The sequence below is a fragment of the Cannabis sativa genome, chromosome 1 (assembly GCF_029168945.1).
Source record: "Cannabis sativa cultivar Pink pepper isolate KNU-18-1 chromosome 1, ASM2916894v1, whole genome shotgun sequence".
NCBI classification, from domain to species: Eukaryota; Viridiplantae; Streptophyta; class Magnoliopsida; order Rosales; family Cannabaceae; genus Cannabis; species Cannabis sativa.
The window spans coordinates 25,488,948-25,504,290 of record NC_083601.1 but is presented as its reverse complement, the minus strand read 5'-3'; the positions used below and the strand labels follow the sequence as shown (position 1 = coordinate 25,504,290).

Genomic DNA, 15,343 nt, shown 5'->3' with positions numbered 1-15,343 from the left:
AACTATTTAAGCTAAATTTTGAGGAGGTCTTAAAATGGTGGTAAAAAGTTAATGGTTAAAGGAGGATCTTTTTTATTCACCTTAATTGTACTTGTTTTGAAAAAGATGGATCAAAATAAAACTATGTGCCATATGCTAATCCTTTGGGATTAATGAGACAATTGTGGGCTATGAAGCATGACTGAATATGTGGGTGTCGTTTTCTTATAGTTAAAGCAACACATTAAGAAGTTGTTTGTGACAAATCTATTTTCCTTTTCTGTTAAATGCCCACAGAATTGTTTCCCCCAAGTATTTGAAACAGAGAGTAAAGTAATTGAAAATCACATCTAGCTCCTCCTTAGTTCTCACAGCAATTAAAAGTAGTGCTCAATTTCTTTTACTATGCTCTAAGCCACTCAATATAATCTGAATAAATTGATTTTTCATTAATTATAGATTAATATAATATATAAAATTCTTTATTTAAATTTTAGAGTTTATAGTGTTTCATTTGAAATTTGTGAACTTTACAATTTAAATTATATTACTATTTTCTTGAATACTTTAATGTTCATTCAATTACTTTTTATCTGATTTTTTAATTTTTCAATTAATTTTTATACTAATTTTTAATTTTTAATATTCATTTACACTATAATAATTTTAAGCTTAATATAAATATTATCTTCTAATTTATATAAAATATAATTATTTAAGCACTGCAAACTAACAATAATAATTTAGGGAAATTCTATAATGTACCCTTTAAAAGGGATGCATCAATACATCTTTATCTATTTTAGTATCTGAAATAATTTTTTAGTCAAATTTTTTCTCATGGTCATGTAAATTACAGTTATTTAAGACAACCTGTAAAATTTTAAAAAATTTAGAAAAGTTTAATATGCCGAAAATTGAGTTCAAACAGTATGTTACACGCGTAACTATTTTATTTTATACGCGTGTAAAATAGACTGTTTGAACATTATAAAAAAAAAAATTAGACTAAAGAATTCTTCTAGATGCCGAAACAAATCAAAAGTACATCAGTACATCCCTTTTAAGAAGATTCATTGTAGAATCACCCAATACTTTATACTCAGGTCAAAATAAACCTAATCAAAAGACCAATGTACACTGCTACGTAAAGTGTTAGAGTGAAGAAGCCTTTGGTAATGTCATTTCCTCTCTGTGGGCTACAATGGATTAAGAAATCTAAGGACAAAGTTAGGCTGCCAAATTTGTACTCTGTGAAAGGTATAAATTCTGCCAAACAGAATTCCCTCGAGTCACATCTACCTTCTCACAGCAATTAAAACAAGCGCTCACCAAAAAAAAATCTCATATTAGCATAAGAAACGAGTTATTCGATATAGTTATATAACTAAAAAGATTGCAAATTATTTAGGAGTCATCTAAATAAAATAAAAACAATGATCATATTAACAATCACATGGAAAAACATAAGCAATTAAACTGCTTTTAAATGGGATGTATAAGGTAACTTCGAAGAACAATGATATTGAAACACCAACTCTCTTTGAAAAAAAAACACTTAAATTCAAAAAACATCCCCAAGTCACTACTTTATACAATCGTCATTTAATCAATCAAGAGTAAACTCTATATTCTACTACTTTGATCTTGAAACTCGGAGAGTAGAAAGAAATGACAGTAGTGAGCTACAAACAAGTCATTTTAGGGCCTTGATGGAAAGGAGAAGACTCTGAACTTTCTTTCTTTTATTTTACCTTGATATGAAAAAACAAGTACACAATTCAGCTCCCTGCTGGAAAAAATTTAGGAGAAAAAAATAATACAAATATACACTGCACAATATTCAGCCAACAAAAGAAATAAATTTATGTTTCGGGTGTATACACAAAAGCACGCTGCTGAGTATAAGAACTAGTATAATGTAAACAAAAATGATATCTGACCAATTAGGTTCTGTTGCTGATGCTGCTACTCCTGGCTTCAAACTTCATAACTGCAAAAAGGGCAAGGGCTTATTGCTCCTACAAAGGAGTGCAACAATCATGCTGCTATGCCTCTTCTTGATAAGATGGACTCAAAAACAGTTGTTCAATGTACTAAGTTGCAGAGGTTCACAGCACAGGGAATGTTTCTCGTTGATTAGCTGGTTATGGCCATGGGAAGAAACCTTGGTGGATAATTGGCTATGCAGAGACAAAAAAAGACTTAAGGTGAATGACATTGTATGCTTTATCAACAGGCTAGCTCCAAGGCTCAAAACAACTTTCACTCGAGTGTATGGACAATGGTGGGAATATAAAGAATGGCAATGGCATTATGGTGCAACTCTTTCCCTGTTTAACTATCTTTCCTGAGAGGAAAATTACCATGAGTACAGGTGCAAGTTGGATTTACTTATGTTTCATGCTATCTTTGTTACAAGTATTGGTCTTTGAGCTCAATCAGCTTTACACTACCATCACCACCACATGTAAGAAAACCATGTGATACAACTTGTATATCCATGACAGCAGCCTGTGGCGAAGATCATGGAATATTTCAGGAATATTTCAGTACATGCAAGTAATGAAAAGCAAGAAAAGAAAAAAAAAACCATAAATGCAATGCAAGTTGAGACAAACAAAAGTATTGCGGATTATAACAGTTTACCCGAACTACCCCACTAGAACCCCGAGAGGTTGGTTGGAAGAATGTATGTTTATCATGCAATTTTGACCAATGAAATACCATCCTAGCTTTTTTGGCATCCCAAAGCTTAACATCCCCATCTTTGCTTCCTGTTAAGAATAAACTAGTATTTGGGATTGTTCTTATCTTGGTGATATTCCCTACAATCAAATCAATTCAAAAAATAAATTATGCATACACTCAACAACGGATAAAAATCCATACATATTATTTCTTAAAGATAAATTGATTGTACCTGAATGAGCCTTTGGTATGTACCAAAGCATCCCATTTAGGTTTTGTTCCCCAACTTTGGCACCAATCCCTGCCTGTGTGTCACTACTTGATGATGTGTTAATCGTTTGTCCGCCATTACTTAAATGTTTGTGCTTCTTAGTCTTTCCAGTAGCAATGTATCGAAAATCATGAATGCAAACATCACCATCTCTACCACCAGTGACAATAAGTGGAGAAATTGAACCACTTCCAATGTCATTATCAAAGACCGAAAGAGAGTGTGCACCACCTTTTAAACAAAAAGAGAAAATTTGAACGGTATAATTTATCAAGTAATAAACCTAACATGAGCTTTCGAAAAAAAAAAGAAAAAAAGAAACTAACATGAAATCTGACATATGATGTTAATAACTGCTGAAAATATAAATTGTCAGCTGCCTCAAATTATGCTACTTGTACGCATACTGATGCTTTCAGGGAAAAAGAAAAGGAAGACACATTCTGGGGAAGAGAGAAGAAGCTAAGATCATAAATAACCTGACAGCCTTGCCTAAGTTAGCTGCCTTAGTTATGAGTAAAATTTGGTTACTTTGTCCTTATGCAAATGTATCAAAATCTCTTCAGAGCATGAGAAGTATAAAAGATCACATGGGATGCACCTAATTAACCATAGGTAGCAAGATCACATTGAATTATGCACTCAATTTAAAGTTAAAAGAATCTACCTTCATGGCATATAGCGGAAACTTTTGAGCTTGCGGGTGGAGCCAATGTATCCCATATAACCAAATTATCACCCTTGGAGTTATATCCAGCCACAGCAATTACTGATCCACTCGAAGGAAAATAAGTAACATCCCTGCAAAATAAATTATATATTAATGATTGCCACGAAATATTTAGGAATTAACAATACCCTTTCCAACCAAAAACACAGAAGATAATTGAAATATATTCTAGAAATTTATGAGGAATAAAAAAGTGCACATACGAAGCATGGTGGTCAAAGCAGACTGACGATTCTGTTGGATGTATATTGCTCCTTCCTCCCACCTCCAACTGCCATGTACAAACAGTGCCATCTAATGCAGCAGTAGCAAATCTATGTCCACAATGATCAAAATGGACAGCAGAAATTGAGGCAAGGGCATAAGGTGGAGGTACATTTGCAGCAGGAAGAACTCCATAAGTTGCAGTAGCTTTATCCTTCCCAAACTGCAGTCATCATATTTTAGATCAGGCAACAAAAGTTGAACAAGTAATTAACTGGCAGTTCTTACATATATACATATATACCTCCTTCTTGGAAGGTAGTACACTAACACATTAGTAGGTCCCCATGAGGAAGGTACAAAAGTTGAACAATTAATTAAATAAAGTTCTTATATAAATACATATACCTCCTTCTTGGAAGTTAGTTAACTAACACATTTGTAGGTCCCCATGAGGAATGGAACCCCGAACCCCATGAGAGAAAGACCTTTCCTCACAAGTGGTTTATAAATCACTTTCAAAGTGATGCTCACAGTAGTCTTAATAACATATTAGGTTGGCATGAAATATTAGATTCGTCGTGTTTATTTCAAGTCCTACATTATTCAGGGAAATCAACCTCGCAAAGGAGAGGGCTGCAATTCAAAATAACAGAATGCAAATGTAGTGTTCAAGAGTCATTAAATAACATAATTGTCACTTTCAAATGTCATACCTCCCACAAGTAAATGTGTGTATTGATAGAGCCAACCAAAAAGAGAGGCCTAGAGGGGTGACTGGAGAAAGCCCTAGTCAATATGCTCCCCGCACGTGGAGGAGGATCCACAAACTCCTCAAATTCCTCTTGAGTCTCCCAACCTAAGCCAGAGGCACCAATACCAGCATAACCAGGAATCCCAAATGCTCCACCACCAGTCAAGTCTCGCCCAGGCCTTGCAAAAGGGCCCGCACCAACAGTTGCTCCACCCAGTCCAAGGTGGGTCCCTTTCTTGCTTCCGAGACCAATACCAGGAGATACACATGTAGGAGCTGGGGTTGATTCAGAACCAGCCCACCCATTTAAAGGCCAATCAGCCTCTGACCACACATAGTCTGAGTGATCTCTTAATGATACTTCTTCTCTCCAATTAAGAAATACTATACCCTGAATCATATAGAAACTGACATTAAAATCATCTATGTAGAGGATGCATCTTTTGAAAATTGGGTCATATTCCACAAGTTTTTGAAATCACATTTGTTCATATTACATACAACCACAGCTATAAACACGCGCCCTTTCTATGTAAGTGAAATGTATATTAAGTTTGTGAAAGAACAACAGAACTAGAAGATTCACCCTGCCTTAAACCAAGTGATGGTACCTATTGCCCTGTATTCAGCTTATTATTATTTTTTTTTTCCATTGATCTGAATACATAAAAGATAAATCTAGGAGCATAAACCACATGGTAACAGAGCTTGAAAGTCAGTAAGGCAGAGAAGGTAGTGAAGCAAATTTACAAATGACAGCAGACTATCACCACAAACAAACATGATAGATAATTTTGAGGAAAGTTGTACAACTTACTTTTCGGTTGCTAGAAACGGCAGCTTGTCCTTGATGAATGGAGTTGATACACATTGCCTACACAAAATGGAAAGGGACTTAATTAAGCTAATTATGATAGAAATCCTAAAAAAAATCACTAGCAAAAATGACCTCACAATCAGCAAAATATGACAGAATTTCCATATCAGAAGCCCATACATGCTATCAGAGGAGAAAAAGACACAAAGTTGGAATTGGACTGAAATACCTCCAAAAGCTCCCCGTTTCTCTTGAGCACTTCTCTGGGGCTTCGGAAGGGTGCAATACCCTGTTTATTGGTCGTGTCTTTCTGCCATGAATTCAGAATACTAACATCATTCCGTAATGGCTGTTTAGCAGATGATCCAGTTTCAGTATTTACCGTGCCACTTCCAGAAGTAGTTTCTTGACTAAGGATTTCCTCAGCTTCATCTACCCCTCTGCCACCTTCAGACATTTCACTCCACCCTTTCAAAGGTTTATGATCGAAACATTCCAGACTACATATTTTTTCCTCAGTAAAACTTTCGGATATCATTTTAGGATCAGCACAGATATCCCACAGTATATCGAATCCTTCTTTGTCATTCATCATGTCCAAAGTGAATCTATCTTCACCAAGATTCTGAGGGGGAGCTCTAGTATGAGACCTAGAATCTTCTAACCAAACAAGAGTCTTTACATGCTGCCCGTGTTCTATTTTCAAATACAAATACGATGCCAGCTGTTTTGTATAATAAGATGACACATGTTCCACTGTTGCTTTCAGTTGCTCAACCAAGGTCAATGAGACCAATCCAATCTGTTCTTCTATACTCCTGTCACTAAAATCCGAATTTGTCACACTGCATGATTCTGAAGAAAGTCCGTGTGAAAAGTCAGAAAAATAACTGTCTTCAAGTTTATAGGACATCTTTATTTGGTGCTTCATAAATTTGGACATATGTCGCCACAAACAGGCCCCAACAATTTTCCATCGTTCATCTTCTGGAATTGAATGTTTTGTTTCAAAACCTTGATCTTCCAACAAACCTCTAGAAATATGATGACCTTTTCCCACATCAGTGTCCAATAACCTTTGAGATGCAAAGTCTGCTATTTGAGGGAGAAGCTTCTTCAGGATGGCAATGTCGACTTCATACAGTATATGCTCATCATTATGTTTGATCAGGAGAGATTCAAGCATCAAAAATAGATATTTATAGTTTCTTAGAAGCCAAACATAAGAAAAATGCACAGAATACTCGATTAAATCAAGAGCTGTAAGGAATTTCGTACTGAGATCTTCACTGAGCGATCCGCATTTCATCCTCAAAGAAGCTCTTAAAATCCGTGATGACAACAAAAGACATTGAAGATAGTAAGCCAAAGCATTTGACAAGGAAGATCTATTTTCACAAGAAACATCATTTTCCATATCTGATTTCAGTTTTGAACAAGTTATACTGCAAGTAACAACAAACCGAGAAAATAACAGAGAGGTTTCTTTAGTAGCCTTTAAGATAGCCTTACTCATAAGGGAATACAAGCATATTCTATCAACTGCATGGCTTTTATCTTGTGCATGCTCTTGATTTACATATCTATGAAATAGATCATATCCGACAACCAATAACCCTTGATTGGATAGTAAGATTAAAATCTGCAGAAAAAAAGGGAACAAACTTAAGTCCCAGTTGCCGATAACTGTTATAACAACAACAACAGGAATAATATACTTACATTTCTAATTAGACTGAGTGGAAGTAGCGAAAACTTCTGTTCAAACAATCCAAGCTCTGTGTAAAATTTATGCCTAAAGCTTTCAACAAGTTCTAGAAATTGATGGTTATCATATTTTTCTGAGCCCGTACGAGCACCAGCTGATTGAACAACAATGTCTTCCCTGCTTGGGTGCTCTCTTATCAATTTCGATAAGTGTTTAAGTGCCAAATCTAGTTTAGCACAATTCTCAAGACTAAATGCCACATCATCTGCAAGCCAATTGGAAGAATGTCTTGAAGGCTTTAAAATTCCATGCAGAATATCAGAATGACTAGAGCTGGAGGTGTTTCCTTTAGTCATATTCCCAAGGACACTCAATGAAGTTGAAAGGCACTCCAAAGCTTCAACCTTATAAGAGAATAAGATAAATGTATCGTGTTAAGCTAAAAAACAGTACAGTGATTACACCATGGGTTCATATATATATATAGATTTAAAACATAAAATGTCTTTTCTCCAAATCAATTTCCTAATAACCCAAGAGGGCTAGCTCAAATGATGCTTCGCTCCCACAAAGTCAGAGATTTGAGTCTCTCCCAGGTACATATATATCAATTACTACAATTTCTTATCTTTCAAATATTGTAGAATTATGTGGGTAGCCTAGTTTCAAAAAGAAAAAAAAAACTTTCTAAAAAGGGGGCACAAAACAATTAATGAAGGATAAGTGTGCATAATTTCCTATCTGAATGTTTCCTCAAAACATAAAGGACAAGTTAATGTCATCCAGTATTTTCAAATATCTATACGACAAACTATTATGTTAGCAAACTTACTTCCAACGTAACAAATTACAGTGCACCATACTATTATCTAACACTCAAATTAAGAGCAACAAAATGATCAGCAAAGGAAACTTACAGAAAGACCACGTTTGTCTAGGGCAGTGGCTGTCATAAGAATTGCCCATCTACCGAGGATTGCAGTGTTTTGGTCCCCAACAGCATTCCTCATACTATTTTTGCTAGCTAGTGTAAAGCAATAAAGACCAATAGTTGGCTCTAAGAAAGAAATATTGTTGGACAAAAATGCAAACTTCTCCGCAGAATCAATTAGGGGATTGAACATTCTCATAAAAGATTGATAGTAATTCCCCATTTCCCACTGCATATCGAAGAGGTCCACAATCAATATATATTGACAAACCACATGCAAATTCATACATGCAGATATATCATAATTATCTAAAATAGATCCATGTTAAAGCACCTCCAGAAGGCTTGCTAGCCAATGGTCGCCCTTCTCAATTGCAGATGGAAGTATAAACTTTGTTATTAGGTGATGCTCTGCTTGTCCACCGTGCCCCTCAATCAGCCGACAAATTACTAGTGCCAGTTGTTCATCCCCAAGGTTCTTTGCACAAACATTGATAGCAGAAGCAATATCACCTCCAAGCAGAAAGAAAGCAATAGCCAACTCCAGCTGATGCTTCCCCATCAAGACATATGCATTCTTCAAAGCAGCTGCCTTATTTTTCTCTTCCTAAAATCATTAACACCAATAATTAATAAACTTGATACACCTTAGAAAATCATGCAGTCACTTGGTCAAATCTTTTAAGCAATGTATTTTATATATAGTGTGAAAACAGTGTATTTTGATAAGTAGCGTGTAACAGGAACACAAGCACACAGACAGAGAGAGAGAGGCAGAGAGGGATGACAGACTGACACCAGATGGCAGTAGAAGGGGCAAAACTTTGCCAAAAAAGGTTTTCAATGCCTCCTTTCAGTCACATATTTTGGGATCCCCCAAATTCACCAATCCCTAAATTATATAGTACCTTAAAGTTGCGAGAAAGAAATCCAATTAGGGGCTTATCCTTCTCATTCTTGCTGATTTTGAAAAGGCCAGCTAGAACTTGAATTCTATTCAGTGCTATGTACAACAAGGCACAATCCTTGGGATCTTTCTTCTTCAGATACTGTATTCTTGCCAGTTTCTCCATCTACAAACAATAATTGGGTCAGAACTTCTCAAATTAGCTTTGCCACAGCATAAAATTAGTTAGCATAACTTTCATCAAAGTTTATAGTTAAATGAGAAGAAGAGAGACCAAAGAATAGTAAAATGTACCATAATGTAAGAAAATATAATAACATAAATCACTTGGAGAGTAAAATTATATGTTTTCATCCAAAATACTTACACAATGCATTAAAGTACTTAGAAAAGAAAAGACAATACTTCTCTTACAAACTCAAGAAGAGATTTTGTTCCTTTTCCTTTCTCAATGATTCAAATACGGAGAAAATGTGAAAAAAATTACTTTTGTACGCAATTGTGCTGAATTTGTAAACCAAAACCCAATGCCCAGGTTACGCATTTCTGGCCAAGATGGTTCATTTGGAAGAACAGACCCAAACAAATTTTCCTCACAATCAGAGTGATAGGCCCACACAATCAGGGAAGAATCAATATTCAATTCTTCCATAGTTGCTGATCTACCAAACCTTCTGAAAAAATGTAGTTGCTGAAACTTTAACACAACCCAGAACCTGCACATAAATCATAAATTAATAATAAAATCCAGAAGCAACTGAACTGCAACTTTAGGGAATTGTTTTCAACAAAATGCAATCTCATTCTAAAACAGACCATAAAAACATTTGATAAAAAAGTGTTGGGATATCTTATAAAAATTAAAGAATGATTACCTTTGTCCAGGTTCATCAAGACTTTCATAAGCGGAGTTTGGTTTAGTCATTTCACTAAGAAGATCTATTATAGCAAGAATTTGTGTTTTTTCTTCAGTGGTTATTGCAGCTAGCTTGTAGAAATTCTCAAGTGGCTCAATGAAGGCATTTAGTTCAGATTTTGTTGATGAGGACATTAAAATTTTATTAGAGGAATCAGACTCCAAATTATAAGCAAACTCGGACGACCCTATCAGAAACTGATAAGATGGTGTGGTTAAACCTCCATTTCCACCCCAGTTGAATCCTTTGTCAGATGAACTTTTTTGGAGAAGTCCTTCAAAATAATTTGACAGAGGAATTAGTGGAATAATACTGCTACAATCCTCTGTGCTGCATCTCCTCTCAGAAGCACAACCAAGGGATTCACCAAGATGCCTCACAGCTGAAAATGCACGCTTCCAATTGCCTAAATACAATAAAAGCTTACAACATCACCAAAGTTACATATTGCTCAAAAAAAAAACATTATATGCAAGTTTAACAAGAAACAATTCCAAGAATATTTTCTAAATGAAATCTCCATGTTTGGTTAGGAGTAATGAAATAGAGGGATGTGAATATCATGAAATATAAGTAAAAACAAATTATTATTTTTTATTGTGCAATAAAATGATCTTTCCTCCTACCTTTTCGAGAAATAACCAATCCACAAAAATGGCAAAAAAGTCAGCCTGAATACCATTTCATTCCTTTCTCTCAAGAAAAAACAATTGTAATATAGCAACAATAGGTCTGCATTTTGTTGAAACTGATGGTTGAATCAGGAACTATGTTATCACCAAGAAAAGATCAATCATTCTTAAAGAAAAGAACTCAAATGCAAGATACAACATGACAGTGAATTGTAGAACAGGACAGGCTAATAATATTCCCTAGCTTCATAGCAAGGCATCAAATTAATTAGTTAGGAAAGTCATGGTGATACAGATAAGGAAAATTTATCGGGCGTCACCACTGGGTCTACCCTCGAACTATTTGGAATATATTTAAGCAAGTAGTTGTTAGCATAAACATTCACTTCCAAGCAAAAAGGAACAAAGTAAGTGTTAGACCTCAAGTTAGTAGAATAAGATATAAGAGATTAAATAAAGAGGGTATTTGAGTCATTGTATTGAGGGCGGGTTTGTGAGTGAAAATAGGTTCTATATATAGGTAAGGGAAGAATTGGGGTATGAAATGTATTGAGTAAAACTCTTTGCATCAAAGGGGTCTAAGAGCTCCCATGTTTTGTAACTAGCTTTTATCATACAATCAATATCAATCTTCTATAATTTCCTACTGTTTTGGCTATTGTTTTATTGTGTTCTTGAGTTTAGAGTCCAGGTCTTATCAGTAAGCAAGAAATCCAATAAAAAGTAATATTGTAAAAAGAAACATATAATATACTTCTATCTACTTCCACTACACCAAAGAAAATTGGAACTAGTATTAGGTAGCTTAGTCCCACTTCTGAACTAGATAAAAGTAAACAAAATTGTTAAGAAGAAGTTTATTCTAATACCTGCAAAGATGTTCATAAAGAGTGCCTCAGGATGATAAAATTGTTTAGATCCACCAAACCTCTCCACTATTTCTAGCATGTTCCATAAACCAAGTTTTTTATCCCAAACATGCTCCAATTGGGTCCTTGCTGACAACAAACTGCTGGATCCACAACCCATTTTTGTATTAACCTTTCTAGGAGTGACAAAGTTGTCCTTGCTATCATCCTCAGGTGATAATACTGCCACCGCAGCAATGTCACAATCTGTGAATATTGCAGAATGAATGTCCTGCGTTTTACTTGCAAAATCTAGGCAACGTGTCTTAAGATTATTTGAATCAACACCAGCCTGATGCTCTTTATTTATGAACAACCATTGACTGATTATAGACAAGTAACTATCATACACCACCACAGGTGTTGCCCTTGGCCCCCAAAGGAAGTCACTAATAGGAGATAAAGTATGAGTACGTGCAATGCAGCACCAAATTTCCCCTTTCATTGATTTTCCAGTGTTTAGCAAAGTCTGACCACCAGACCATCCCTGAGCATATATACACAGCTGATTCTGAAGGCAAAGTCCAAGTAAGAACTGACCATTACCTAAGGCTAACCATTTTAAAGCAATAACTTGTTTATCAAGGTTAATTTTATCTTCTAAAATGAAAGCCCCTGATCCTGCAATGTGCACAGATTCCCATAAAGAAAGATTGCTGACAATATTTGAATGAGATTCCTCGCAAATGGTTGCAATCTTCCGTCCACATTTACTTAAGCATATAGCAGTAATAGGCCCCTCATGTGCCATAACCATGCCAACAAGCTCCCATGGTGTAGCAGAAGTTGGTACTTCACCAAGTTTACTTCTCCAAAATTTCAAATAACCATTAGCACAGCCTGTAGCCATGGTATATGCAGGATGACTAGATAAATTATCACTAAGAGAAGCAGATATTTGTGAAACCAAACCATCTGGACACACCACAGCAAAACTTGTAACATGATCGCGACTATGAGGTTCTGGTAAGTGTGATGAGGAAGGACGTAAACTAACACAATATCTTTTATCAGAAAAAGTAATTCCGAAACCCCACATGTTGCATTCAGCAGCATTTGTAGTCTCAAAATCACATTCGCAGCTGCTACCTGATAAATCATAGGAATGCATAGTAACTTCCCATGATAGAGCTTGAAACCCATTCATCCATACACCCAAAAGCAGAAATTTATGTGACTGTAAGATGTCATGTCTAACAGAAGGCAAATGAATTGCAAATATATTGGTTGGACCTTCCTCATACGGACCATGACCTCTAAAAGGTATAGTACATAAGTAGTGACATTCTATATTCTTGCCTTCACTTTGGCATATCTTAACAACAAAGCAATCAATTCCACCAGCATGTCCCAAAAGAAGCACCAGCTCTTGATCCAATATGGGAGGAGCCCAACTCACGCTTGTGTACTTAGAACATGAATTATGAGTTCCAAGTTTCCCATAGAGCTCCCATGTAGGAACTAATGTTGGACCCGAAATGCAATTAGAGATCGAAGATAGTGACCAAAACAAAAGTAATCCATTAGAATCCAAGGAAACAGCCAGTTCAACTTCAGCACTATAAGGATGCACAACTACTTGTAAGATTTTTCCAGAATGACCATCTAAATTTAAGTATCCATCAGTCCTAGAAGATCTGTTTTCTATTTGATGATTATTAAGTGATGAATCTTCTAAATTATTGGGTGTTTGTGTATATAGAAGTGACCAGACCAATGAATTACTAGGTAACAACTGAATAAATGAGCACATTGTTGGTGGACCAGACAAACTTTTCCTCAAAACTGTGGCTTTACCGAGAAATATTTTCTCTTTAGAATTCGGTAGATCAGTCCTATGAAGATGCCCAACTTCGAGATCTTGTAATTCAAGTGTTTTCCACAATGTAACACGGGGAAATCTCAATGGGGAGACATCATCTAAACAATGGACTGCCCAAAGACTAACCAACCTTCCTGGACCACACCCAATGATCCACTCACAACTGCCAGCCTTGTTACGATCATAATCATTTGAAGAGATCAAATTTTTAGTTCCTTCAACATCTTCGTATATACCCTCAATTTCCGTTGCCCATGTTACAAAAAAATCCATGCCTAAAGTCCCATTTACTGACTGATTAATCTCAACTACAGCAGCAACACAAAAAGATCGCCTAGTGGATTTATGATCATCCTTGCCACTTTTTCTGACCCGTCCATTATCAATCTCACTCCACAACCTCACAGTTCCATCTAAGCAATAAGTCAGCAGCACATTTCTTTTAGAATTCCTAGAATTTCCATTTGAGTTTCTACCAGTTGCTGGCCTCCATTCAATCAAAGACACAGGCAAAGGATGATGTAGCTCAACTTTGACATATCCCAATTTTGTATCACTTTGACATACGGATACACATCTGCTAGTGTAATCATTACATGATCCTTCAGTTTGCAGCTTACTTGAGTATTCTGCCGTTGCAGAAGGTCCCTTGATAGACCATGTCGCTGAAACCAGACTTTGAGGTCCATCTGCTTTAAACTTCCAAGCAATTTCCCAAAACTTGTTACTTCTTTTCCATAGAACAACCTCAACTCCACCGACAATTATACCATCTCCTGAACCACTCCACCTGACAGCATCCACCTTACTAGATTGAACAAGTATTGCATTCTGGCTCCAACAAAAAGAACCTGAATATGAGTGAAAGGGTTTGAAATTTAAGTTGGGAAGAAAATTAAACCAACGTTTTAAATAGTTAAATATATTTCATTCTCCAAATTACGATCGCAATGTGCAAACAAACACGCCACCACATTTACTAATATGAAAATCCAAAGCTAGCAGGAAATAACACGATCATCTTCAAGTACTATCACCCATTCAAAAATCCTTAACAATTTAGTTCAATTCGTAGAGAGTACCTTTCAAACTCGCCGAGTCATGACAGAAAACCCAAACACAGTTTTCGGCAGCGGCAGCGAGCTCGCCGACCGAGGGAGTAGCCGGAGACCAGGATACCGCGTTGACAGCCAAGGAAGGGTCACCGGATAGCTCGAAGAACTGCCGGAAAATGGGTCCAATAACGGTTTCATTCGGGGATAATGGAGAGGGAAAGTGGGAGATTACTAATAGATTGGAAGCTCCGTAGGCGAGCCAGGAGAAGTCAGCGAAGTTGGGGAGCCAATCGATTGTGGATCCAGGTGGGTCGGAACGAGAGGGAGCCGGAGGGATGGTGTCTGATCTGAAAAGAGAAAGAGGGAGGTGTTGGATCGGGTCGATTGTGGAAGCAGAAGGAACCGAGTTTGTGTCCGCCATTATGGTTTTGGCGGTATGATCAGTCCTCGTCGGAGAGTGGAGATTGGAGAAGATGAGCTAAATAATAAACGTGCACATCAAAAAAATATATAAACAAAAAAATAAAAATAAAAACTAATAAAATTTTAAATTCTATTAGGAGTGTTCTCAGTGCAGGTGGTGCGGTTTGTAACTTTTTTTTCAAATCAAACAATATATGTAGTTTTTCTCATTTCTCAAACTGCAACTGCACTACGAGATTTTTAAATCGCAAAAACGACATTGCAAAAATATAGTGTGGTGCGGTACAGTTTGAGCGGTTTACACTATCATCATTATCGAACATTATAATAAAAATTTAAAAATCAACCTATAAAATTTTAACAATACAAAAAAAAAATCTTATTAAAATTTTAACATACTAATCATTATGTAGTTATTATATTAAATTGTCTCTAATGTATACATATATTTTCTCTAATATGAAAAAAGAATAAAAATTATATTGTAAAAATTAGTAACTTTCCAATATATAGCACAGTGCGGTTTGAATCACAATTATTAAATTCAAAACCACAAACTGCACTGCACCGCGCAATTTGAAAAAAATACAAATC

General features: G+C 35.9%; 1 protein-coding gene across 3 annotated transcripts; it reads right to left on the bottom strand.

Moving 5' to 3' along the window:
• Positions 1 to 1,704: 1,704 nt before the first annotated feature.
• LOC115706064 (uncharacterized) lies at positions 1,705 to 14,838 on the bottom strand. 3 transcript variants are annotated; one of them, XR_009685155.1, is made up of 17 exons: positions 14,354 to 14,835; positions 11,411 to 14,122; positions 9,868 to 10,315; positions 9,480 to 9,708; positions 8,994 to 9,158; positions 8,420 to 8,692; positions 8,072 to 8,314; positions 7,169 to 7,558; positions 5,676 to 7,088; positions 5,447 to 5,503; positions 4,592 to 5,020; positions 3,875 to 4,098; positions 3,609 to 3,742; positions 2,903 to 3,172; positions 2,629 to 2,807; positions 1,923 to 2,493; positions 1,705 to 1,733 (listed from the first exon to the last, which is right to left on the bottom strand). XR_009685155.1 is itself a non-coding variant. In XM_030633580.2 (16 exons), the coding sequence occupies exons 1-16, from the start codon at positions 14,745 to 14,747 to the stop codon at positions 2,395 to 2,397; spliced, it is 7,659 nt and encodes a 2,552-aa protein (XP_030489440.2). In that variant the 5' UTR covers positions 14,748 to 14,835; the 3' UTR covers positions 1,705 to 2,394. The 3 variants fall into 3 exon arrangements, 1 of the variants encoding a protein (XP_030489440.2); XM_030633580.2 differs by having other exon boundaries at positions 1,705 to 2,493; XR_009685157.1 differs by lacking the exons at positions 1,705 to 1,733; positions 1,923 to 2,493; positions 2,629 to 2,807; positions 2,903 to 3,172; positions 3,609 to 3,742 and adding an exon at positions 4,284 to 4,511 and having other exon boundaries at positions 3,964 to 4,098; positions 14,354 to 14,838.
• Between the last annotated feature and the right edge of the window lie 505 nt (positions 14,839 to 15,343).

Excerpts from the sequence above, each read along its gene's own strand:
- LOC115706064 (XM_030633580.2), bottom strand. The coding sequence starts at position 14,747 with ATGGCGGACACAAACTCGGTTCCTTCTGCTTCCACAATCGACCCGATC. Across the intron at positions 10,316-11,410 it reads CTTTATGAACATCTTTGCAG|GCAATTGGAAGCGTGCATTT; the intron begins GTATTAGAATAA and ends TATTGTATTTAG. Across the intron at positions 3,173-3,608 it reads TTCCGCTATATGCCATGAAG|GTGGTGCACACTCTCTTTCG; the intron begins GTAGATTCTTTT and ends TTTGTTTAAAAG.